Consider the following 27,797-nt stretch of genomic DNA (forward strand, 5'->3'; position numbering starts at 1 on the left):
CACATGCGCCGAATACAAGAGGTGTGGACCTTACAGTGAAATGCTTACTTACAAGCCTTTAAACAACAATGCAGATTTAAGAAAATACAAAAAAAGTAAGAAAAAAGAATAACAAATCATTAAAGATCAGCAGAAAAAATAACAATAGCGGGGCTATATACAGGGGGTACCGGTACAGAGTCAATGTGCGAGGGCACCGGTATTGAGGTAATATGTACATGTAGGTAGAGTTATTAAAGTGACTATGCATAGATAATAACAGAGTAGCAGCAGTGTAGATGAGGGGGGCAATGCAAATAGTCTGGTTAGCTATTTGATTAGATGTTCAGGAGTCTTATGGCTTGGGGGTAGAAGCTGTTTAGAAGCCTCTTGGACCTAGACTTGGCGCTCCGGTACCGCTTACTGTGAGGTAGCAGAGAGAACGGTCTATGACTAGGGTGGCTGGAGTCTGACAATTTTTAGGGCCTTCCTCTGACACCGCTTGGTATAGAGGTCCTGGATAGCAGGAAGCCTGGCCCCGGTGATGTACTGGGCCGTACGCACTGCCCTCTGTAGTGCCTTGAAGTTGGAGGCTGAGCAGTTGCCATACCAGGCAGTGATGCAACCTGTCAGGATGCTCTCGATGGTGCAGCTGTAAAACCTTTTGAGGATCTGAGGACTATTGCCAACTCTTTTCATTCTTCTGAGGGGGAATAGGTTTTGTTGTGCCCTCTTCATGACTGTCTTGGTGTGCTTGGACCATGTTAGTTTGTTGGTGATGTGGACGCCAAGGAACTTGAAGCTCTCAACCTGCTCCACTACAGCCCCGTCGATGAGAATGGGGGCGTGCTCGGTCCTCCTTTTCCTGAACTCCACAATCATCTCCTTTGTCTTGATCACATTGAGGGAGAGGTTGTTGTCCTTGCACCACACGGTCAGGTCTCTGACTTCCTCCCTATAGGCTGTCTCACCATTGTCGGTGATCAGGCTTACCACTATTGTGTCATCAGCAAACTTAATGATGGTGTTAGAGTCGTGCCTGGCTGTGCAGTCATGAGTGAACAGGGACTACAGGAGGGGACTGAGCACGCACCCCTGAGGAGCCCCCGTGTTGAGGATCAGCGTGGTGGATATGTTGTTACCTACCCTTACCAACTAGGGGGGGGGTCCGTCAGTAAGTCCAGGATCCAGATGCAGAGGGAGGTTGGATGGGGAGCGTTGCTGCACAGCTATTTTCAGGTCTCTCCAGAGATGTTCGATCGAGTTCAAAGTCCGGACTCTGGCTGGGCCACTCAAGGACATTCAGAGACTTGTCCCAAAACCACTCCTACGTTGTCTTGGCTGTGTGCTTATGATCATTGTCCTGTTGGAAGGTGAACCTTCAACCCAGTCTGAGGTCCTGAGCGCGCTGGAGTAGGTTTTCATCAAGGATCTCTCTGTACTTCACTCCATTCATCTTTGCCTTGATCCTGACTAGTGTCCCAGTCCCTCCCGCTGAAAGACATCCCCACAGCATGATGCTGTCACCACCATGCTTCACCGTAGCGATGGTGCCAGGTTTCCTCCAGATGTGACGGTTGGCATTCAGGCCAAAGAGTTCAATCTTGGTTTCATCAGACCAGAGAATCTTGTTTCTCATGGTCTGAGAGTCTTTAGGTGCCTTTTGGAAAACTCCAAGCGGGTGGTCATGTGCCTTTTACTGAGGAGTGGCTTGCGTCTGGCCACACTACCATAAATGCCTGATTGCTGCAGAGATAGTTGTCGTTCTGGAAAGTTCTCCTCTCTGTCAGAGTGACCATGGGGTTCTTGGTCACCTCCCTGACCAAGGCCCTTCTCCCCCGAGTGCTCAGTTTGGCTGGGTGGCCAGGTCTAGGAAGAGTCTTGGTGGTTCCAAACTTCATCCATTTAAGAATGATGGAGGCCACAGTGTTCTTGGGGACCTTCAATGCTGCAGACATTTTTATGTACCCTTCCAAAAGATCTGTGCTTCGACACAATCCTGAGCTCTACGGACAATTCCTTCGACTTCCATGCTTCGTTTTTGCTCTGTTAACTGTGGGACCTTATATAGACATGGGTGTGCCTTTCCAAATCATGTCCAATCAATTGAATTTACCACAGGTGGACTCCAATAAAATTGTAGAAACATCTCAAGGATGATCAATGGAAACAGGATGCATAATTCTCTCTTTCTCTCGGAGGACCTGAGCCCTAGGACCATGCCTCAGGACTACCTGGTATGATGACTCCTTGCTGTCCCCAGTCCACCTGGCCGTGCTGCTGCTCCAGTTTCAACTGTTCTGCCTGCGGCTATGGAACCCTGACCTGTTCACCGGACGTGCTTGTTGCACCCTCGACAACTACTATGATTATTATTATTTGACCATGCTGGTCATTTATGAACATTTTAACATCTTGACCATGTTCTATTATAATATCCACCCTGCACAGCCAGAAGAGGACTGGCCACCCCTCATAGCCTGGTTCCTCTCTAGGTTTCTTCCTAGGTTTTTGGCCTTTCTAGGGAGTTTTTCCTAGGGAGTTTTTCCTAGCCACCGTGCTTCTTTCACATGCTTTGCTTGCTGTTTGGGGTTTTAGGCTGGGTTTCTGTACAGCACTTTGAGATATCAGCTGATGTACGAAGGGCTATATAAATGATTTTGACTGATTTGATTTGCACCTGAGCTCGATTTCAGGTCTCATAGCAAAGGGTCTCAATACTTACGTAAATAAGGTATTTCTGTTTTTTATTTTTAATACATCTGCAAACCAAAAAATATATATATTCAATGATGTCTAGCAGACTCCTCCAAGTTAGGAAGATGTGACACCTATATCGATTACAATAAAAGCCAAATGGATGTATTGCCATTTGGGGTAAAGGCAAAGTATACGACAGGGGTGTCAAAGTCAATCCATGGAGGGCCTAGTGTCTGCGTTTTTTTCCCCCCTTCTTCCTGTCAATTAAGATCTAGACCATCAGGTGAGGGGAGTTGTTTACTAATTAGTGACCTTAATTCATCAATCAAGTACAAGGGAGGAGCGAAAACCTGCAGACACTGCCCTCCGTGGAATGAGATTGACACGTGGTATATGGTCTTAGGGAAACCTAAAGGCAGATTGAACAGCAATACACAAAAGGTGAATGCAAAAACACATTCACACACCTCTTACTTCAAACAGACACAGAGAATAAGAAAAAATGTATATGCCCCAAAGAGTGGTAAATATGGAATAAAGTTGTCTATTTAATGATGCCAAATACTTTAAAGCATGTGTTTTGGGCATAGAGGGGGCCGGAGTGGAGATACTTGACTCCATATTCCCATTCACTAACTCATGACTTCTCAAGGCAGTCTCAAGCTCATTCAAATGACCAGGCTCAACGCAAGCCTCTCTTACCTGCACCTATCAGCAGACAAAATGAGTGAACGAGTGAAAACCCAGGCTATTAATGCCACTGCCAATTAAGACGATAAACGAATCTCGAGTGCATTGAGGCCTGCTGCGTAATGCCTCTAAAGGTAATACAGTATTGAAATGACGTTCACCTCATTTCCACATAACTTCAACATCCCCCCCATTAAACCTAAGAGTAGGGTCTTCAATTAGACCAATTTGCATTTGCTAATATCATAATTGCAGCTGTAGTCATTAATAGGGAAAGTGGAAAATGAGTAGCCGAGCTAAATGGTAGCTGAGATGCATCACCAGTCACAAAGAGAAGACGGTATTGGCCCTGGCTGACACATAGCTAGGCAGTGTTATTAAATGGGATCTGGCTTTAACTATAACTCAATAACAAAAAAATAAGGATGTCATTATGAGTCAGTTATTAATGCAGTATAATATTGTCCTAAGCCTTTATTTTATGGTTCAGGCTGATGGTGTGGCCGCTATAGGGTAATAGTCACTGGCTGGTATAATACAACACAACAGGAAATAATGCAGGTCATAGTTATAGTCTATGACTAGTGACAAGAGTTTTTCCTTGTCAGGTCACATGGTAAAGCTCCTGGCCCTATCCCTACTTGCTCCAGTACATACTTATCCCATCCCAGGTCCTCCATCTCAATGATGAGCTGAGAGTAGTACTGTGGAGGGGGGATGGAGCGACACTCCGGCCTGCACTTGAGGGCCACTTCCTGAAACATAGAACGCTTCCTGTTTACAATCAATCACCAGCATTTCAGTATGGTATTATTTTACTGTATGTATTATGACATCAAGGAATATGTCAATATCAATCTGAGAGGTAAAAACAGATGCTCTTACCAGGACAGTCTTCAGCTCCAGAACAAAGCTGACTAGATCAGGAGAGTGATGTAATCTCTGCAAAAAGACAAAACAACAAGAGAGATCTTTGATTAGCTGGAAAATTAAGTGTTACTATAGTGTCTTCTTTCAAACCAACTGAGTAGCTGTTCAAATCAAGGCCATTGTTTTGATTAATGGAGCCTGCCACTAGGGTTAATAATTAATGATAGCTTAAAGCCTGTGAAAATAATGAACTTTACAGCCTGGGGTGAAATATAAATCTAATCCCAATAACCCAGAGGTGACCACATAACAAATAGGGACATTTCCAAGGCAATGTTAATTATGCAGTGGAAAATGTTATTTTTTCAACAAGCGAATGACACACAGCAAGTGATGGAATGCATAAGTGAACATACAGTTCACTAAGCAGTCCAGTCTACCTATCCTTCAAAACATCTTCATCTGAAATAAGTTGGCCTCTCAATTGATTAGAGTTATTCAAGTGTGGGTGTGGATTGCTTTCTTTTTTTCTTACCTGTTTTACTATATGCTCATATCCACACAATAGCTGTTTCAACTGCCAGCAGCAGTGAAGCCTGCAATGCAGAATGATATTTAGTAAATCATTGATTCCATTTGATCCAGGGGACTAGAGTGAAATATAATTAATTTGGGGTATGAAAGAGGGCAAGCAACATGTATCATTAAGTTTGAGGCCACCATTCCTCTGCATAAGTCTGTGTGCGTGTAGAGAGAGCAAGAAACAGATGGACAAACAGACAGACAATTCATTGTGTCTGTCTTTCTCTGACACACACACACGCAAATAGAATACAGGGGACTTGTAACGTTACTTAGCCAGTTTAAGTTGATGATCTGGTGGAAGCAGTATTCTTATTCTGAAGTCTCTCTCCTAAAATAAAATAGTAACAACAGTAGATAAAGTAGGCCATCAGATCTTGTTCAAACCATAAATATTATTCTGGCAACTTCTAAATAAACAGCTGACTGTCCAAAAATCGATGCATGCGCGCGACTACTACACAGCCAAGAACGTTACAAATTATATCAAAGATACAACACCTGAACCGTGATAAATCCATCATAGACCGTTTTCTCCTTGTTGAGTGGTAACAACAGCGGACTCTCTTTGACAAGTAAACTCTCCATTCTTGACAGTTCGAAGTCAGCTGTGTGGTGCTGGGCTACGTAACAATATGGTTAGCTGACCATGGTAGCATGTAAACACCTTAAGTTGTCAGCTGCATATAGTACTCACGTTCGTGCCACTTGAACATAAACTAAGAGTGCGTTTGAGAAAAAGGTATTTCAGAAATACAAGTATTGCCTTTGTACACAAACCGATACGTTCTTTTTGGTTGAGTAGCTAGCCAGCTAACTGTTTTTCCCGCAAAAAAAATAATAAAAAAAAGCGTAACCAACGTCACACAGGCTTTGGTTTGAATTACAAAACTTTATTAGCTAGGGCCAACTAAGCAGTGTTTCGGGTAAGCTACTATTATTTTAAGTATTTATGCAACTTTCACTGAAAAAGTTAATTGATTAAGAAAAAGGGTTATAAGTTATTACACATTATCAATTGCCATTCTCCATGTAAATTATTGCTGTAGCCTGTTTACAAAATATTGAATAGTTCATGAATGTTGCTGACTAGACATAACCCTGTATTAGCTTGGCCTCAAATTAAATACATGATTAAATCATGGAAATAGGCTCAACCTCACTTCTAGGATGTTCAGCTAACTGGTCCTTTTATATGAATAGCCCACAGGTAATGGACACCTTTTGATGTACAGTATAAAGAATGGAATTTCATGGTTGAAGAACGTATCAAAGCAGTAGCTGAAGGGTCTCTGGAAGGCATAGGCCTAGTCAATGTGTTGAAATGTAGGCTAAGCAAAATGTGTGGAGGTATTTACAGTGGGTGTTCCGTTTTTATTCATTATGAAGACAATATGTAAGGGACAGGGATATGTTAAGAAATAAAAGTATTGCTGATCATTTTGTGAAAGGATTCTCAGTTTATTCTGTTCTATTCTATTCTACAGGTGACATTGCCAACCTCAGATAATGTGTTCTCCTTTGAGGTAGGTATTGACATTACATCTACATCTATTTTTAGTCTAGATTACCTTGATCATAAGACAACAAAACAATCACACTGTCATGTAATTATTCTGCCAGTATCATTCATATTCCATACATTATGAAATCCAATAAGACATTTGTCTCTGTTTCAATTTACATACGCATTGTCACAACATGTGGCATGAATCCCCTCTCCCGAATGCCAAATATGTCATTACAATTCCTATTCAAATCCAATCAAATCATGATTACTACAAAAGCCACCGTATTGCCGTGCTCCTATATGCAGGTTTGAAGCTTAGCTCCCTTTAAGCAAATATTTATCCCTCCAGCCAGGATGACTGTATTACAGTTTGTGATTATATATGGGTTTGTGAGAGGAGTGTGTCAACCGTGCATGCTCCACAATGTGCCTGGAGAGATTGATGTTTTGTCATCCACCTGCTTCAAAGCTGTAAAACCCGGCAGGCAGCAGCAAACGGAGAGACCTACCCAGCCCGGAAAAAAACAAAACAAAGAGAGACCTTACTGGTGCTGTTTACACATCTGTGTGGAGGACTATCTGGGCTTGTGTGTTTTGACATCGCGCTCAAATGGCTGCACGGCTCCTGTCTCAGTGAAACGGGTGAGTGATATTCTCCTTCTCTCTCTCCCTCTCTCTCTCTCTCTGTCTCTCTTCATGTGCAAAGTGCAGCAGTCATGCAACACGGCTGGCTTAATAGCATTCAAAAAGAAAAAAGGCTTAAAGAATTGAGTGTTGGAGAATAGCCCAAGCCGGTGCATAGATTGTGCTCTCTCTCTCTCTCTTTCCCTCTCTCTGTCCTTCCTTCCGCAGCCTCCAGCGCTGGGCTCCAGCTCTGAGAGAAATGATCTATTGTGCTTTGTTTATCGCTAGCCATGGTCACTTCTCTGAAATGCAATTGGCTGGAACTACAGCGTGTGGGTCCTGCACCCAGTGTTTTTTCCTCCTCCTCTCTCTCTTTTCCTCTCTCTCCCTCGCTCTCTCTCTCTCGTTCGTACAGATCCCTTTGAGACAAGATATGAGCAGGGGTGTCTGGTCCAACGCACTTCTCTCTCTGTGTGTTCTGCATTCATCTGAATGACAATATATAGGACATATTGTTGTGCAAGAGCTGAAATGGACATAACGACTAAATAGTAAAATAATAATGACATACCGGTAAATATAGTTTTTGTTGTTAAAGATGTAGGTTGCATTTAGGTTACACTATTTTAGCTATCTTTTGAATGCTGGTGGGATTGCTGATATGACCTATATTTTATGTTACCACTTACCACAGATTTATACTTAATTTACACTTCTATCTCACATATAAAATGTGTGTTGCCATTCTATGTCAGCTGTTTAGAAATAATTGAAGGTATATATTATATTATGGGACCCCCCTGCCCGTTACCCAGGTCTTTATTCTATTATTGGAGCCAAGATCTGTTCTGCTCGAATGGCTCTTCAGACATGCACGCTAGACATTTTTTAAATTTACATCATTATAGTCAGAGTTACAAAATATTTGCAGTGTGCACCTGTTATTTTCAAGAGTGAATATATGATAGACATAATGAAAGACAAAACAAAGACTATGAGGAGTTACCTATCAAGTGTTTTTGTAGCTTACCTTTGAAAAAAAGAGACTGGATGTGAGTGGTCCCACACCAGATTAGTTCCAGATTAGAAAGGGCTGTGCACTATGAAGGTTTGAAGTAATGAAGGGAATCAGACCCAGCCCCACTACTGACCAGGCCAGCCCAGCGGGCCAGAGTCTGGCCCCGGTCCGGATGTCTTATTTAGCCCCATTAAATAGACTCACACAGACAAACAAGACAGACACAAAAACGCAGCGCTTGTTTAAAAACAAATCGAATCAAAATCAAATGTTATTTCCCACATTCTTTGTAAAAAACAGGTGAAGACTAACAGTGAAATGCTTACTTACGGGTCCTTTTTCAACAATGCAGAGTTAAAGGCAAAAAATTAACATACAAATAGAAATAGTGACACCAGGAATAAATACACAGTGAATAACATAACAATGCAAAGTAAAAAATAACATGGCTATATACAGGGAGTACCAGTACCGAATCGATGTGCAGGAGTACAAGGTAATTGAGGTGGCTATATACACATATAGGCAGTGCTTGAATTGGGATGAAAGAAGTGCTGGAGCTGTCTTTTTCCAAGTCGGTCCATTAGACTATGTTAACGGAAATTCACAAATTACATTATGCTATAGAGACCTCTGATTATTCACTGTTAAGGCTTCAAAAACAATTCCCATGACTTTTAACCAAATTTCCATGACTATTATAATAGTCTGCCTCCTGTACCTGCCTAACCCTGACCAGATTATGTACCTCTGCCCGCCCTGACCCCGAGCCTGCCTGCTGTCCTGTACCTGCCTGACCCTGACCAGATTATGTACCTCTGCCTGCCCTGACCCTTGAGCCTGCCTGCTGTCCTGTACCTGCCTGACTCTGATCTGATCACGAACCTCTGCCTAACCTCAATCTGCCCTTTGCCTGCCCGGTGTTTCTAATAAATCATCTGAGAACTGTACTATCTGCCTCCCGTGTCTGCATCTGGCTATCTAGTTAGTCTGTCATTATTTTATACATGCTGCTGATTTGTTGCAGTCTCTCTCCTCGGGCAACGGCCTACTGGCTGGCACACATGTAACACACAAAGAAGGGTCATTCCGATAATGGCTGATATGTATATTTTTAAGTGATTGATCATATTTAAAAGTGTGCCTTAATGAATTACATTACTTTTCATGATCTTACAAACCCTAATTTGACAACTTGGAACGGCGCATCATGCGTATTCAGGTTGGTGTATTTTCAATCTGCACAATCTCGATCAGCCTACTGTCACGCACAGATTTACAGACTAGCGGCAAATAAATTTGAACAAAGCGGAATCAGGAAACGAATGCCCACACACCATTGCTATACAATGCAGATCCCACCTTCATTCCGCATTGATTAACCTTTTTTTGCCTTATGCGTGAATCTGGGACGGCGATAGGCTACTTTGTTTCATAGAGGAGCTGGTAAGCAATTACCCAAACATTTGAAATGCCGGTATGGCGCTCTGGATAGCTCCGGCACAATTCAAGCGCTGTATATACAGTGTATTCGGAAGATATTCAGAACCTTTGACTTTTCCCACATGTTGTTACATTACAGCCTTATTCTAAAATTGATTAAATGGTTGTTTAGCCTCATCACTCTACACACAATACCCCATCATTACAAATATATATTTTTTTTATAAAATAAAAACGGAAATATCACAGTTACATACATACCCAGACCCTTTACTCAGTACTTTGCTGAAGCACCTTTGACAGTGATTACAGCCTCAAGTCTTTTTTGGCTATGACGCTACAAGCTTGGCACACTTGTAATTGGGGAGTTTCTCCCATTCTTCTCTGCAGATCCTCTCAAGCTCTGTCAGGTTGGATGGGGAGCATCACTGCACAGCTATTTTCAGGTCTCTAGAGATGTTTGATCGGGTTCAAGTCCGGGCTCTGGCTGCGCCACTCAAAGACATTCAGGGACTTGTCCCAAAGCCACTCCTGCGTTGTCCTGGCTGTGTGCTTAGGGTCATTGTCTGTTTGGAAGGTGAACCTTTTCCCCAGTCTGAGGTCCTGAGTGCTCTGGAGCAGGTTTTCATCAAGGATCTCTCTGTACTTTTCTCTGTTAATCTTTCCCTCGATCCTGACTAGTCTCCCAGTCCCCGCCTCTGAAAAACATCCCCACAGCATGATGCTGCCACCACCATGCTTCATCGAAGGGATGGTGCCAGGTTTTCTCCAGATATGACGCTTGGCATTCAGGCCAAAGAGTACAATCTTGGTTTCATCCGACCAGAGAATCATGTTTCTCATGCTCTGAGAGTCCTTTAAGTGCCTTTTGGCAAATTCCAATCGGGCTGTCATGTGCCTTTTACTAAGGAGTGGCTTCCGTCTGGCCACTCTACCATAAAGGCCTGATTGCTGGAGTGCTGCAGAGATGGTGGTACTTCTGGAAGGTTATCCCATCTCCACAGAGGATCTCTGGAGCTCTGTCAGTGACCATGGGGTTCTTGGTCACCTCTCAGACCAAGGCCCTTCTCCCCGATTGCTCAATTTGGTCGGGCGGCCAGCTCTAGGAAGAGTCTTGGTGGTTCCAAACTTCTTCCATTTAAGAATGACAGAGGCCACTGTGCTCTTGGGGACCTTTAATACTGCAAACATTTTTATGTACCCTTTCCCAGATCTGTGCCTTGAGACAATCCTGTCTCAGAGCTCTACGGACAATTCCTTCAACCTCAAGGCTTGTTTTTTGCTCTGACATGCACTGTCAACTGTGGGAACTTATATAGACAGGTGTGTGCCTTTCCCTATCATGTCCAATCAATTGAATTTACCACAGGTGGACTCCAATCAAGTTGTGGAAACATCTCAAGGATGATCAATGGAAACAGGATGGACCTGAGCTAATTTTCGAGTCTCATAGCAAAGATTCTGAAAACGAACATAAATAATGTTATTCTGTTTTTATTTTCCATGGCTTCTGGTTGGGGTATGTGCGAAACGGTCACTTTGGTGACGATGTCGTTGATGCACTTATTAATGAAGCCGGTGACTGATGTGGTAAACCTCAATGTTATCGGATGAATCCCAGTAATATTTTGAGTCTGTGCTAGCGAAACCATCCTGCAGTTTAGCATCTGCTTAATCAGACTATTTCCGTATTGAGTGTGTCACTGGTACTTCCTGTTTTGAGTTTTTGCTTGTAGGAAGCAGGAAGCAGGAGGATAAAGTTATGGTCTGATTTTCCAACGGGAGGGTGAGGGAGGGCCTTGTATGTGTTTCTGTGGGTGGAGTAAAGGTGATCTAAAATGTTGTCACCTTTAGTTGCACAGGTCACATGCCGGTAAAATAAGGGTAAAACAGATCTCAGTTTTCCTGCATTAAAATCATCGGCCACGAGAAACGCTGCATCTGAATGTGCATTTTCTTGTTTGCTTATATCTCGTTGAGTGCGGTCTTAGAGCCAGCATCAGTTTGTGGTGGTAAATGGACAGTAAACTCTCTTGGTAAATATTATGGTCTGCAGCTTATCATGATTGGTAATCCAACTCAGTCCAGCAAAAACTTGAGACTTTGTTAACAATAGAGATTGCGCACCAGCTGCTGTTAACAAAGAGACACACCCATTCTCCCTTCGTCTTACCCGAGGCTGCTGTCTGGTGTTGACAATGCATAGAAAAACCAGCGAGATGTATATTCATGTCCTCGGATATTACAGTTTTTCAGGTCCGTTGATAGGATGTCTTGAACAGAGCTCATCCAGTTTGTTCTCCAGTGACTGCACGTTCGCCAACAGAACAGAATCTGATGGCGGTCTGTTTGTTCGACGATGTAGTCTCGTCAGGATGCCGCCTCGCCTGCCTCTTTTTCACTGCCTCTTCCTCTTTAGAGTCACAGGGAATAGGGCCTGGTCCGTGTTAAGCAGAATCTCCAGAGGTGCCAACTTGTTGAGGTAGACATGTTCATCTAAATCGAGGTTCATGATCGCTGTTCTGATGTCCAGAAGCTGTTTTTGGGCATAGGAAATGATGGCGGAGGCATTATGTACACATTTATATTAGATAAGCTTTTACATTTAAAAAAAAAAAATAGCAAAATTGTTCAGGAGCTTTTAAGACGGCTGCTATACACTGCAGCTCCATCTTTATCTTCAAACCTCTTGATTCACTGTGAGCACTGACAGGACTGGGCAACAGTCTGAGAAATGTGTTGAGTAGCACTAAACTGCTCTCAGGACCCAACTCTGAGCCAAAGAGTCAGATGTAATGTGCTGCAGGAAGGAGGGCTGCCAAGGACTATAATATGAGCTCTGATTATCTGACATCAAATGACATGGCCATTTTTAAAACTGCTGTTTAAGTTCTTATCTGGCAAGCTTCTTGATAAATAATTATAAATACTTTTTCTGTGGTTTCATGCTTTTTCTGTTGTTTGTTCTAGCCTATATCGTGGCATTCACCATGAAGTTTAGGAACTGAGTACTTTTATGGTTTTGTTTGTGTGTTTGTTTGACTATGCACATATATATCTGTTAGTGTGGGTGTGTTTACTCTAATTTGCTGTATCACGGCTGTGTGGTGATCTGAGTTGGAGCGGCGCAGAGTGTGAAGTCTTAGCCTGGATTACAGGGCTCAGAGATAGGGCTGAATCCAGCCAGCTGTCTGACATGAATTGATCGGATTAGAAAGTGTGGGTTCCTTTCCCCCACGGGGAGACCAAGCAGGTTGTGTATAATTGACTTTACTCCCTGAATGTCTTGTGGGCTAGGGAGGTCTGCCTGTCTGGGAGGGGGTTATCCCTAGGAGCCTGGCGAAGGCTTAGGAACAGATCGATATCACCAGTGTTGAGTTGCAGCAGGGAACCTACCTAAATAACAGTAGGGGGGTCGTTCCACTTCAGAAAGCACAATAAAAGAGGATTTCGACACCCAGCATCTCAGATTGTTCTGAAATTGTTTCTGTAGTTAGAGACAGGTAAGATTGGAGTTTTTGTTAAAATTGTTTTTTTTATCTCAGAGAAATTGATTGCACCCAAATTGGTCATTTTAATTTATAGGATTCAGATAATATTCAATGAATATAGTGCCCAACAAACTTTTTCCTACCAATGAGTAAGACTTGAGGAATCCAAAACGTATTCAAAAGCCACCCACGTACCTCCCATATCCCATGCCAATCCCACCCCAACAACCAGTGAACAGTATTAGTTCTCTATGTTTGACAAGTAGTATGAAGCTGTGGCTTGGAGTATTGCTTCTTCATTCTTTGTCATGTATTCCCTGTGAATATGGTGATGTTTTTTTCCCCCTGTTCAGATACATTTGTCATTGATGTTGCTTTCATTATTTACCACAAAGTAGTGTGAAAGTACCATGTTTTGACCACTAGATAACACTGTTGCTGATATACCGCAACACTTTTTTTATCCATTTTGCTGGTCTCTTGTGTTAATGAAATAGATCAACATTTCCTTTGCAACTTTGTGTAGAAAACCAATAGATCTGTCTTATTATGAAAATAAATAGTGTGGTCATCCTCACAATTCAAGCCTGTCCTTCATGAAAGCATTTCAAAAATCTTATTTCTGGCCTCCTGAGTGGCGCAGCGGTCTAAGGCACTTGTGGGGGGTTAAACGACTTCCGGGTTAAGCGAGGGGGTGTCAAGATGTTAAGAAGTGAAGCTTGGCGGGTCATGTTTTGGAAGAAGCAATGACTCGACCTTTGCCTCTCCCGAGCCCATTGGGGAGTTGCAGCGAAATTGGGGAGAAAAGGCCGTACAATTACAAAAACATTTAATAAAAAATAAGCTTATTTGTCTGTTTACATCCCTGTTAGTGAGCATTTCTCCTTTGCCAAGATAGTCCATCCACCTGACAAGTGTGGAATATCAAGAAAATTAAACAGCATGATCATTACACAGGTGCACCTTGTGCTGGGGATAATAAAATGCCACTCTTTGCAGTTTTTTTGTCACACAAAACAATGCCATGGATGTTTCAGGTTTTGAGGGAGCGTGCAATTGGCATGCTGACTACAGGAATATCCACCAGAGCTGTTTGCAGAGAGTTTAATGTTAATTTCTCTACCATAAGCAGCCTCCAAAGTCGTTTTTGATTATTTGGCAGACTACATGCAACCTCGCTAGCTCAGGACCTAGCGAGGTTGCATGTTTGATTATCTAACCAGCCTCACAACCGCAGACTACATGCAACCTCGCTAGCCCAGGACCTCCACATCTGGCTTCTTCACCTGCGGGATCGTCTGAGACCAGCTACCCAGACAGCTGATGAAACTGTAGGTTTGCACAACGGAAGAATTTCTTCTCAAACTGTCAAAAACCATCTCAGGGAAGCTCATCTGCGTGCTTGTCGTCCTCACCAGGGTCTTGACCTGACTGCAGTTTGGTGTGGCAACCGAATTCAGTGGGCAAATGCTCACCTTCGATGGCCACTGGTACGCTGGAGAAGTGTGCTCTTCATGGATGAATCCTGGTTTCAACTGTATCGGGCACATGACAGACAGCGTGCATGGAGACATGTGGACAAGCAGTTTGCTGATGTCAAAATTGTGAACGGAGTGCCCCATGATGATGATGGGGTTATGGTATTGGCAGGAATAAGCTACGAACAATGAACATAATTGCATTTTACCAATGGCATTTGAATGCACAGAGATACTGTGGCGAGATCCTGAGGCCCATTGTTGTGCCATTCATCTGCCGCCATCACCTCATGTTTCAGCACGATAAGACATGGCCCCATCTCGCAAGGATCTGTACACAATTCCTGGAAACTGAAAATGTCCCTCATACTCACCAGACATGCCACCCATTGAGCACGTTTGGGATGCTCTGGATTGACTTGTATGACAGCCTGTTCCAATTCCCGCCAATATCCAGCAACTTCCACAGCCATTAAAGAGGAGCTGGACAACATTCCACAGGCCACAATCAATAGCCTGATCAACTCTATGCGAAGGAGATGTGTCACACTGCATGATGTAAATGGTGGTCACACCAGATACTGACTGGTTTTCTGATCCATGCCCCAACTTTTTTCTTTTACGTTTCTGTGTCCAACAGATGCGTATCTGTATTCCCCATTGTGTGAAATCTGTAGATTAGGTCCTAATGAATTCATTTCAATTGACTGATTTCCTTATATGAACTGTAACTCAAAATCTTTAAATTGATGCATTTATATTTTTGTTCAGTGTAATATCTAATAATATCAAGACAATTTAATAATCAAGAGGTTCCCATGTGATAAGGTGAGAAAACGCAGGGTGTGGATGTAGAAAGTCCACTTGATTAGTGAAGTGTGCTTGTTATAGACACTGTGGAGTGTTATTGTGATGTATCCTTCACCCCATACTGTTGATTACAGTCATCTAACCAGTAGGCTACGGTAGGTTTGCCATGCCCAGTGATACAGTAGTGTTATAGTATGTACCCACTTATCTTCAGCAGCACTACTGACTAAGGAAAGAAGCTTGGAAGTGTTATTTTGTCTTTTTAAATAATATATAACAAAACAATCACAAAGCCATTATAGAAATATGAACTATACTTTGAAGGCTAACACATCAATGAAATATTTTATTTCCAACTTCATTTTCCTAATGTCTTGTAAATAGCTGCACTGGTGAGAGATGTCTTTTAGATGTACTTAAAACAGAACATTAATTTATTTTACAGTTAGTTCTGCATGCTATCCCTTTGTTTTTCTCTTTCTTAAGCATCAACTTAAAGTTATCCATTGAAAGATACGGACTATAGTATATTTTAGTGAAGTAATGACTGTTCTTCATTTCCAATAAGCTGTCATTAATTCTGTCTCTCTGTAAAATATAGCGATTCTCCACATAGGCTATAGGCACGAGTAAAGAGTGAAGAGTGGACTAACCTCGCCTGTTTTGGTACAGACTAAGGTTCACTTTAATGGATCAATTCTTTTATTATTAAAGGCGGCCTCTGTAGTGCAGACTAATACATTCTAAATTGATCCCCCTCCAAACCTTTATTGCCATTTCTCCAGCGAAAGATATGTTCACTAGAATAAAGATTTTACATAGTGACTTGCCATTAAATAAGCCTATAAACTGAAGTATTCACATTTTCACTGAAAGAAAATAAAAGGCGAGAGAGAAAGAGCTGGAATTGCCAGCAGGCTTTTTGAATATCATTACCACATTTTGCTAAAATTCAAATCATAGCATAAGGACGGTACCTGATAATTAAAACTGTCTCGGTGCGCCAGGGCTTTGATACATACTCAAACGTCTGTGTGTGTTTGTCTGACTCTGTGTGTGTGTGTGCATGTGTGCGCGCGGGTGTGTGTTTGTGTGTGCACACCATCCAATAGCGTTCACAGTCTAGGATATATTAAATCGGAGGCCATTCTTTCAGAATAGGGATGTACATTCAGTTTACCTTGTGTGTCTGTTTTGTGGATTGATTGAGTTTTGTCTCTGTGGTATGCTGAGGTATTGCCATAGGCCTGATAGACTAGTGAAAGGTTGTGGCTCTATGTAGTCACCTATTTAACTCATTTTTGGGGCCTGAGACAAGGGCCCTGTTCAGTCAAAAATGATAAACAGTGAATCCCATTAATCCAATGTAAGAAATGCATTCATATTGCCTGGTATGTTTCATTGTAATCATATTATCATTGAAACCAAATTAAACTCAACAATCAGAACATGCTCTCTTGTTGCATAAAAGCAATGTTATTTCTGTGCTACCTAGGAAGTCATACTCTGGCGGTTTTAAATGAACAGGGCCCTCAGTCAGAGCTGAGAATAGTGTGGAGTCTTTGCGGTAATGGAGCCTGAAGCGTGCCAGACCATTATTGACCAAATTTGTGTGAATGAGCCCAACAGTTGAGGACATAATGATCCAGACTCACTGGGGTCTGTGTACCCGGCCCACGGGCTAGCCACTCGATCGCTGATCAATAGCTTTTTATTAAAATTGTTTGCAAAGAAATACAAATCCATATTGTTTTCTTTGGACAGGGGCACTGTGAAATATGTTGATATATTTCTATATTTTTTCCAGATGAATGCAGAAAATGATTGGTTGATATGCATGAGAAAACCACAGGGCAGTGATGGGTCGATATCGGAATATCCACTTGGAATTGATTTAAAAAAAAGATGCATTTATGATGATCTTATTTTCCCTCTCTTCAATAGGGGTTGAATTACATATCATATTACCCTCATATTAAGAAAAATGTTATAACATAAGTAATTATAATACTTATGCCAATAATGATATGCTGGGAGAGGCTTATTGATTCAGCCTATGATGCACCTGGACTAAATGAATTGCAAATTTGCCTATTGGCAATCTCTGCCACTCACATCGATTCAGTGTTAGTATGTTGAATTGCACCAGCCAGAAAATTATCTTAGCATTTCTGAGGCACTGGAATACTGAACAAGGAAACCTTGTCACCAAACAAGATTTGTCTTCTTTCCTCTCTCTCACTATTGTGCCGTGCTTAAATCACATTTATAATCCTTCCACTGCAGCAGACTATCTGACATGTAATGGAATTTGAAGACCATCTTTATTTAGATCTGCAGTTGGGGGAGATTACCAAATAAACTGCCCACCTCTCCACTTTTCCTCTCTGGGGGAAGACAAGAAAGGAAACAGGGACGGCAAACAGACAGGTGTAAAGACAGTGTGAAAGGATACAGAGAGAGTTAAAGTCCGGGTTTATGTTTTCTCTTTGCAGAAGATGTAGAGGAGCTGGATGCTGGAGAGTGAGTGGAGGAGTGAAGCTGAGCCCTGGACGGAGGGATCTGCTGGAGGAAAGCAGAGAGAGAGAGGTGAGTTGGGAAAGTGATGTGGAGAGCGGATGGGAGGGGGTAGGAAAGTGGGGAGAGAGAAAGGGAGAGAGAGCTGGAGGAAATTGGGAATTTCTACAGTGTTTGTTATCTAAAGTGGTGTGTTTCTTTGAAACGGTTCCTGGTGAGGCTGGCATTGCTGTTGAAAGAGGGCATGCTGTCTCTGTAGTGCCGTAGCTTAGATGACTGAGATTTCTTTGATCACCTTGGTAACCGTCTCCTAATGTGACTGCTGCTGGTGAATTGTTGCTGATCTCAGACCAGAATTAGGCTGGTCTGACTGTGTAGTCTATTGTTTACCGGATGGGGTCATTGCTGCTTGTCAGGCCATTAACACCCAGTCTGTCCTCAAGCACAAGTAGATAAATAGACATGCGGAAATATTAGCAGGTGTTTCCACAGCAAGGTTAATACATTCATTATTTAGTTCCTGTGACTGGTATGAATGCTTCTCATTGTTTGTGTTTATGGTCCCTTTTCAGTTGAACCAAAATTATTTAATTTGTTGTTTTATTATCAGTTTCTTGAAGAATTGAAAGTTTAACTTTTTTGTACAATTAAATTTTTTTGCAATATTTGTCACTTACTTGCTATAATAATTCTATAATAATTTTTTCTGGGCATCTAGTAATGTAATCTTGAATGTTGAGATAAGGAGCATGTTGCAGTGAGGAGAGAGTTGCAGTTACACATGCCGACCAAAAGAGGGCAACATGATGTCAGAATTCCTGTTCTGGGTCCTGAATGAGATTGTATGTGTCGGGTTAAACGCGTAAGTAACAATAATTTACATTTACGCTTGGAACGGCTTCCCTCGCGCTGTCAGTCTGCAGTTCAAAGCGCCTTCCACTCTCCTGGCTACAAAGCAGCACCTTGTCACATGGTAAAGATAGCGAGGCTTGGGATGAAGTTCTTCACAGTCAAGGTGCCATTATGAAAGACCTTGCCTTGGCGTGGAAGCCAAATCAAAACAAGGGGAAAATTAAATGTGCCAGTCTCTTCCTTCTGAAACCGTCTCGGCTGCCTGGCTGGGCCTCAGCCAAGGACGTCTGGATGTTAAACAAACCCTCTTCTATTACTTTACTTTTATTACTATTCTAGTCTGAGTTTGAGTTATCTTTTAATGATATTCATATTTAAGATTTGTGTCATTATCTTTACCATTGTGGTTAATGGAAGCTTTGTTAATGGAACATTTGAGAAATCTCCAAGTCATCTCCAAAAATTCTGCATTTACAAAACACCCCACATTCAGATTAAAGCTGTCCAGTTGAAGTGATCTTTGATTTGTACAGTTGAGTTTTGATTGCTATAGAACGCTAGGATATAATGGTGAGAATAGTTTTATGGGTGTACATCAACACACCCCCATAGTTGTCCCAGTGAAGTAGTTTCCCCAGTCCATTCTGCTGAAGAGACCACCATCCTCAGCTCCACTGCTACCCTCTGTACCATGAAGCCCCTTATCCTGCACTCTTGTCCTCCCTCAACCCGTGTCCCTGGGTGGAGAGTGATAGCCCTCTTTGGCACAGTGTTCTGCCTTTGTTCCCTGTCAGGGACAGTCTACTGGAAATACAGTGGCAGGGTCAGTGGTTGTTCAATATCTGTCCAGCAGAGGGCAAGGTGCCCTGGCATGGGGACGTAGTTCGAGAGAGAAGGAGCTATTGTACAGTAGTGGTATGGCATTTTAAAAACCACAGGGTTGTCCCGACTAGAGAAAACACCAGGCTACATGTACAGTATTATTTTCTTCTTCTTCTTCCTCATATTATTACTATTAAAGGTATAAGTGGGAAGGAGTAAGTTATAATATATCTACTCAGTATTATTACTAATACTGTTAATAGGTAGTGCTCCTAATTACAAACTAATAGATAGATAACTACTGTATTAGCCCAGACAAAAAACGAATACTGGTACCACTGGAAATGCATTACAGTACAGTAATTGTAGAACAATTCAATTAAGTTGTACATGCTGTACAATTAGACTTTCCTGTTATGGAATTTAACGGTAAATTACTTGCATATTTGTGAGACATTTGCAAGTATGCAGGGATCATTTCATTTGTCGGTCAATGCATGGTCTCCAGGATCACCAAGGTGGAACTAAAAACATGAATCTCTCTTGTCAAGCTGTGCTCAAGTGATATGTAACAATTTACCCTACTGTATTGAAACAATAGATTGCACACAACAATAGATTGCACACAGGATTTCCAAGTCTATCCATTTACTGTTTTCGTCTTCAATGTCATAACATTTTTATTTATATTTTTCTGACTGTCAATATATTTCTGCCAAATTTATGTGTCAAGCTCATTTTCACCAATGTCTGTTTAGATACAGCAATAGCAGGTGCATTTAGACACCCTGTTTCCATTCTGTAAAACAAACCCCATGTACTGCCGAACAACCCTCGAAACTAACTCATTACAAATATATCTCCTGTTTCCCTCTTTGTCTTTGGTCTTATCTGGGCTAATGTGGAATTCATATTCAGAGACGAGAGAGTTTTGCTGAAGTAGACATTTTGTGTCTTCTCAAACACCAAACGCCCAAAAAGCAGCTTGTTTTTTTTGTCTAACATTTAGCTAATTGATTATCACATGCCTCAGTCTTATCAGCAAACTGTTATTTTGTAAATGAATATACAGGCATGATCTGCCTTTGTAGTACATTATTTGTGGACAAAATATGCAGACAGAGAAGAACACAAGTAGGTTTTCTGTTGCAGTGTCTAATTACATATGCTCGCACCTATACAGAGACGGGAGTATTTATAACTGAAATGTATTCACACTCCCCCAGTGAAATCGTATGCCAGGCATCTGTTTATGAAGTGGCTCTTTTACTCCCAGCATTCTGGAACGCTCTTCCACGACCCGGGAGAACGAAGGCTTAATCGCTCCTGTCTTTCTGATCCACCGAATGATCTTTATGTGATCACTTTGACTTGTTTATGTGGTTTCTTCAGGATTTCTTGTCGCCGCCGCAATCTTTTCAGGGGAAATAGATTGTGAGAAAGGGATAGAGGGAGATGGATGGCAAAATGGAAGGAAAGAGAATGAAAGGTCATCATAAAATGAAGGATGAAGGGACAGAGGGAGATAATTTATCTGCTACACCTCTATATAGATTCCTTTGTAGTTGCAGTCCCGTTGCTTTCTAACAAAGCATACACACAGACAGACAGGCATAGTCAGTGACTAACACACACAGCAGCAGCAGCACCTCACTGCACCCAGATAGTCTGATGTGTCTGACCGGCCCTGGCAGAACATTCTATGCTTCATTTTAGGCATACAGACGGTGAGGGGGAAATGATACTTTAAAGAGAAGGGGAGAAAGAAGGGAAGGAGAAGAAGAGAAAAAATTTGGAAGGTGATTAGTTGTTCTGGCGGATCTTGGCAGTGGAGAAGGCTGGAACACTAATCTGCGCTTTGGTTGGAGACATTTTCGCACAGTAGGTCCCTCTTTCCGCCCCCTCTCAATTTTAAGCCCCGTGTCAAGCTCAAGCTCCTTTCCAGAGCTCGCTGCTCTCATTTCCTCTGCCTTCTGGCGAGCCCTGCTATTTATAAGAAATCATTTTTCTTCCTCACTTTTATTTAATTCTTTCCCAGCGTGTTTTATTTTCTGCCCTGCTTAGGAAGGTGCCCAGATGAGTGGCAGGCGGCCAGAGGTTCTCTCCTCTTCCTCTCTCCTCCTCTTCCTCTCATCGCATGTCTTTTTTGCATCCAGAATCCTCAGCTTAGAAGCAGTCCAACTGCTTGACACTACCTGAGGAGATGTGTAAACACACGCGCACACACACACACTGATACACACAAACACACACAAACACACTAGCACAGCACAGTAGACTTATTTGAACTATTTTGGATAGCAAGTGTAGACTGACCAGGTAAATCCAGGTGAAAGCTATGATCTCTTATTGATGTCACAATCCACTTCAATCCGTGTAGATGAAGGGGAGGAGAGGTTAAAGAATGATTTTTAAGCCTTAAGACAATTGAGACATGGATTGTGTATGTGTGCCATTCATTAATGTTCCACCACCCAACGGCAGGCCAGTGGTCAAAAAACGGGTAATTGACGAAAGGGGACAAAGGAGGCTGACACGAATTGTGCAGAGCAACAGATGGGCTACAGTTAGTCAACTGACAGTCCAGTACAACATTGGTGCCCAAAGACACATAAAAGAATGCACAACTCGTCATACCTTGACACGAATGGGGTATGGCAGCTGATGACCTTAGAGTTCCAATGCTGTTGCAGTGGGCTAAGGAACGAAAACACTGGACACTGGAGAATGTGAAAAACATTGCCTGGTCTGATGAATCCCGGTTCCTGCTGTTTCACGCTGATGATGAGTATATGCATCCATCATGCTGCGTGTCAACATTGCAGGCTGGTGGTGATGGTGCGGGGCGTGTTTTCATGGCACACATTGGGCCCTTTGATTAAAGTGGAGCAACGTTTGAATGCCACAGGATATTTGAACATCATTGCCAATCAGGTGCATCCCTTCATGGCAGCAGTGTATCCATCTGCGAATTGATTTTTTCAGCATAAGGATAGGATTGTCCAGGAATGGTTCCACAAACATGACAGTGAATTCAGCTTTCTGCAGTGTCCTGTCCAGTCACCAGATCTCATTCCAATTGAGCATTTGTGGGATGAGATGGAACGTGCAATTCGGAGTAGAGATCCACTGCTTGCCAACTTGACACAACTGTGGGAAGCATTGCAGTCAACATGGGCCAGCATCCCTGTGGAAGGCTTTTGACACCTTGTAGAGTCCAAGCCCCGACGAATTGAGGCTGTTCTGATAGCAAACGGGGGTGCAACTCAATTAGAAAGGTGTTCCTAATGTTTTGTACACTCGGTGTATAGATTTAGATCTCAATAATGTATGAACAGCAAATTAAATAAAGTAAATTTAGTGTACTGATGAATATTTGAGTTATATGAAATACATGAACTGGTGAAATACTATACTCGCAGTCGTAAAAAAGAGGTTCATGTTACATGATTTTGATTGTGTTTGCAATATTTCTCTCTCGATCTCTCTTTCTTTTCATTTGCCTTGGTCTTCCCTCCTCAACCGTCAGTAAAATTCATTTCCCTGACCGTAGCTTCGCCCGAGCAGCAGGGTTCAAATTCCAGCGTTCTTTACACTGCCGTTTTTATTTCACTATAAAATATGTTCAACAGGATAATGAGAGCTTGGGGAATCCGCTTATAGATTTTTATTTTGTGGCCGGAAAAAAATACAAAATAATTAAAGTTGAATAAACAGGCACCTGGTCAGAGGCGGACTGAACGGGGGGGAAAAAATGAACTTCAAGACAAGTTGGAGTCTTAGTTTTCTCGTCTCTAACATGAAGGAACTCACTCAAGCTGATGACCCAGAGAGTTGAGAGTGGCACAGACATGAACAGAGAGTAGGAGCTGGATGGGGGATAATATTTCCTATAGGGGGATGATAAGGGAACATCCACATGGTAACAGCACCAGGTGTTTCTGTCCTATACCTAAACAGACATGTAAGGATGCTAATTGTTCCACTTAGGGCCCCAAGCTGTGTGCATTTACCTGGAAATAACATTTAGAGGCATCAACCCGCCACCCGAACACAACAGCTGCCACTTAGAGGTGTCAGGCTTTTTTAACTTCTCTGTCTGTCTGATGAAAGCTATTAGGGTACAAGCATTCATTCATATATGGGCAGTAGCTACACTGCCAACATTGTCCAAAGGCCTTAACCATAATGATCCATTAGACTCTGTCAGAATGTCAGTTCTGATACTGTAATGTACTGTGAATTGGTGTCTGATACTATGTGATGGATGCCCAACTTAGTTCATTCTCCAGAACTGCAAACTGTCCCTTTCTTCCGAAACTTTGCAAAAGCTTAGTCTTTCTTAATCCCCTCACCTTTGTCCAGTTGGTAATGGTGCAGAATGAATAATGTGCTCTGCTTCCCCTAAAAGTAGTCATCTGATCCATGTTTCTCAGGACGCCGTCTCTTAAAGCCGCTGCCACCGGTGTCCTTGCCAGCCGCCATCAATCGCCCGGCGATGGGCGGAACAGAGGAAGAGAGGGGCGATAAATGAAGTGAAAACTTTTAGAGGTATGCAGTGTCGGCAGCCGGCCGGGGCGATGGGGAAGAGTTTCCCGGCCTTCTGTAATGGGAGCGAGAGAGAGTGCGAGGGGAGAGAGTGCGAGGGGAGAGCGGGCGCTGATAGATATTGATAGAGATTTTAATGAATGTTCAGGAGAGATGGCACCTAAAGCGCTCCTCTGGTAATGCAGTGTGACAGTGTATTTGTACTAATAACCCCTAAAAGTGGTGATAAAATACTGTGGGCTCCTACTGGAACTGTGATGGATGTGGTGTGAGTAATTAAACTCCATTAGGATGGGACTTCACTTACCCAGGGACGTGTGTGTGTGTGTGTGTGTGTCAGGGCAGTGCCGGACAGTCAGGCGGCCGGGAGGTAGAGGAATGCATGAAAGCAGCATTATCCCCAGCCAGTCCATCCTAGGGAAAAGGGCACGTGTGTGTGTGTGAAGGACTCATGAGTGCAAGCGTCTCTATGACCTCTAAGATATTTGGCTCTTTTGTACTCCCATGTTTCATTGCTGATCCCAAAAGAGTGTGTTTACGTGTGTGTGCGTGTGTTAGTGTCAGTTTGTACAGTTTACATGACAGGTTGCAGCCGAGGCAACGTCACACATACTGTAAGTGTTTTTGTGTTGACAGGAAAGCATACTTCAGTCTGTTTTCACCGTGCTCAATGTCCCCCTGCAGGACCACTGTGGTGTTTAGATGCCAGGAGAGAAGCCCCAGGCTATACTACCTACCTACCACATTCACTGGGAATACACTGGCCCCACACTACACCACCGTGTTCTACTACTCTCTCCTCTTCACCCTCTCTCTCACACACACACACACACCTTCTCAGACGCTGGTCCCAGCAGCAGTGCATCCCCCTCCCCTGCTGTTTTAGTGAGCGTAGATTCCAGAAGACAGGCATCATGGTTGGCACCCAGGCCTGGGATCTGCCCTCTCTGAAAATGGCTGCGGTAATGACCCTCCTGGGAGCGCCCTGTTGGGCGGCTGAGCGGATATGTCCAGGTGCTGCAACATAAGCATTTCATTAAATATTGAAGCCACCGTTTACAAGCTACTAGCAGATCTAGTGGCAGAAAAAAATGCCTTTTTGGCATCGGTCCAAAAGCGACTATGTATGTGAAATTTTTTCCGCTCTCTTTTTCCACACTCTCTCTCTCTAATCACACTCTGCTTTTACTTGACCTTTCGTCTTCTAATTAGTTGCCTTGTTGAAAAGCATTGTGGGTAATATATCTTGGGCGATGCAGTTCTCATCTCCCTGTGTGTGCTGCCGATGGTGATGGCTCGCAAATGTGCTGATTATTTATTCAGGGGAGCCATTTTCCTCTGATCCCAAAATACACAAACCATAAAACACTGGCCCACTATGACCCCACTACTCAAAACAGGGGAAAAGGAGAGAGTTCTGTGTGGTTTGGGACACATTGACATTGCTTATGTGCTTGTACACATCTACAAGGAGAGACTTATGTGATCTCTCTATTCCTGTTATGAAATGTACTGTTCTGGTGCATGCACATGAATCTATGCATTTAATTGGTGGTGTTGCTTTTATTAATGCAATGTAAGAATAATTGTATTAAAACGATAAATGTTAATCTAAAGTAAATGTATTTTTACTCAACTTAGAGTGAGTCATGAGTGTGTGAATGAGGGAGGCTGGACAAATAATAAGGGAAAGGGAGATACCTAGTCAGTTGTACAACTGAATGCCTTCAACTGAAATGTGTCTTCCGCATTTAACCCAACCCCTCTGAATCAGAGAGGTGCGAGGAGCGGCCTTAATCAACATCCACGGCGCCCAGGGAACAGTGGGTTAACTGCCTTGCTCAGGGGATTCGATCCAGCAACCTGTCGGTTACTGGCCCAACGCTCTAACCACTAGGCTACCTGCTAGTCTCAGATGTCAGATCTTAATATGACCCATTTCGTCGCAGGAGGAAAATAGTCCTGCAGCAGGAGGATTTGAATGAATATTGAATATTTAAAATGGCTGTCAGGAGGCAGCTGGAAGCGATGTTTGTTTGTAGGCTATACAATGCAGTACCGTACCTAGGGGGCTATAGTTTGGGGAAGGCTCTGCCAACCAACTGACCTCATACCATCAAGTATCATCAAGTATTCTCACAGCTTGCTAGAGCATTGTAAACTGACATAGTGCAGTGATCTGGGCAGCACACTTTGGCTCTGAGCATCAAGAGTTCGCGCCCTGTGCTGGGCAATCGCTTTGACACTTTGTATGAATTGAAACTAACGTTGGTATAGCCTACTGTTATTATTTAACCAATCCAAAGGCTGCTGCCTACCTACCTCCAGGCACCTACCTTAGAAGTAGAACTTTTCCAGTTAGGTTACTTCCATTTGGATTCGAAGGCAGCATCACATGATAACACATTCAAATCAAACTCTATTGATGACATATGCATATTTTGCAGGTGTTCACAGGTGCAGTGAAATGCTTATGTTCCTAGCTCCAACAGATCAGTAATGCTTAGCAATACAAAACAATACACACAAATCCCCAAAATAAAAAGAAAGGAATTAAGAAATATCAGAACAAGTAATGTCAGAATCCGGAATATAACTATATACAATACCTTTATGATGGTGTGTATAGACGGTATGGACAGGATATGAATAGAAAAGGTGTGTACAGCAGTAGTTCTATAGAAGACATATACATAGGAAATGGGTAAAGCAGTATGTAAACATTATTAAAGTGACCGGTGTTCAATGACTTTTGTACATAGGGCAGCAGTCTTTAAGGTCCAGGGTAGAGTACCGGGTGATGCCAGCTAGTAACAGCAGAACAAAACGTACAAGATCTTCCAAGCCTGTGATTACCACAGACCTTATTTTCAGTATTTATTCCAAAGCCCTATTCTCTCCACATTCATTTTTCCAATAAGGATGGCTGCATGAACCAGAGGTAACATATTTCCGGGTTTTAGGACTACAAGCTGGTGAGCTCTATTTTGGTCGATTACCAACAAAATAATTATTGCATCGCCGTTTATCCAAAAACGCCATTCATTTTCCTCATAGGCTTTGTCCGACGAACCATGGTGGAGTTAGTGCCTACAAAAAGACACCATTACTATTGCTCTCTATAGTTAGCTATGCTTGCCTGTTCAGCAGATTGTCTGCCTGTATACAGTGCTGACTCCTACCACCAGAACGACTGAATGAATACCCAGCGTGGTCAGTCAAGTAAACAGTGTCTCATTTGCGTGACATATTGGTGGACTATGGGCCATCAAGTCATAGTGACGTTAGCATGACACATTACACTGGTTATAGCACAACCCCTTGACTTTTTCCACATTTTGTTATGTTACAGCCTTATTCTTAAATAGACCAAATAAAATAAATTCCTCATCAATCTACACACAATACCCCATAATGACAACAGCGAAAACAGAAATACCTTATTTACATAAGTATTCAGACCCTTTGCGAGCTCAGGTGCATCCGGTTTCCATTGATCATCATTGAGACATTTCTACAACTTGATTGGAGTCCACCAGTGGTAAATTCAATTGATTGGACATGATTTGGAAAGGCACACCCATGTCTATATAAGGTCCCACAGTTGACAGAGCAAAAACCAAGCCATGAGGTCGAAGAAATTGTCTGTAGAGCTCCGAGACAGGATTAAGTTGAGGCAGAGATCTGGGGAAGGGTACCAAAAAATGTCTGCAGCATTGAAGGTCCCCCAAAACAGAGTGGCCTCCATCATGCATAAATGGAAGACCTTTTGGAACCACCAAAACTCTTCCTAGAGCTGGTTGCCCGGCCAAACTGAGCAATCGGGTGAGAAGGGCCTTGGTCAGGGAGGTGACCAAGAACCT

The 27,797-nt window shown here is 42.6% G+C and overlaps 1 protein-coding gene and 1 long non-coding RNA gene across 5 annotated transcripts in view; one reads left to right on the forward strand and one right to left on the reverse strand.

The window, feature by feature from the left end:
• Window positions 1-5,737, reverse strand: part of fancl (FA complementation group L) — a 17,678-nt gene extending 11,941 nt beyond the window's left edge. The window contains exons 1-5 of one of the 3 annotated variants that reach the window (XM_014154595.2): window positions 5,323-5,736; window positions 5,094-5,152; window positions 4,775-4,835; window positions 4,255-4,311; window positions 4,027-4,124 (exon numbers count right to left, since the gene is read on the reverse strand). In XM_014154595.2, coding sequence (XP_014010070.1) covers window positions 4,027-4,124; window positions 4,255-4,311; window positions 4,775-4,835; window positions 5,094-5,152; window positions 5,323-5,409 — 362 coding nt within the window. In that variant the 5' untranslated portion in view covers window positions 5,410-5,736. Of the gene's footprint in view, window positions 1-4,026; window positions 4,125-4,254; window positions 4,312-4,774; window positions 4,836-5,093; window positions 5,153-5,322 lie in introns of all 3 variants that reach the window. The other 2 variants (XM_014154596.2, XM_014154597.2) reach the window with 2 other exon arrangements.
• On the forward strand, window positions 5,652-27,316 carry LOC106576981 (uncharacterized). Of its 2 annotated transcripts, XR_001322043.2 has the most exons (5): window positions 5,652-5,747; window positions 6,309-6,347; window positions 6,801-6,973; window positions 17,691-17,784; window positions 23,823-27,316. It is a non-coding gene; the product is annotated as an uncharacterized lncRNA (long non-coding RNA). The 2 variants fall into 2 exon arrangements; XR_001322042.2 differs by lacking the exons at window positions 17,691-17,784; window positions 23,823-27,316 and adding an exon at window positions 8,713-8,915 and having other exon boundaries at window positions 5,655-5,747.
• The last annotated feature ends 481 nt before the right edge of the window (window positions 27,317-27,797 follow it).

This window comes from Salmo salar, chromosome ssa18, assembly GCF_905237065.1.
Source record: "Salmo salar chromosome ssa18, Ssal_v3.1, whole genome shotgun sequence".
Taxonomy (NCBI): Eukaryota; Metazoa; Chordata; class Actinopteri; order Salmoniformes; family Salmonidae; genus Salmo; species Salmo salar.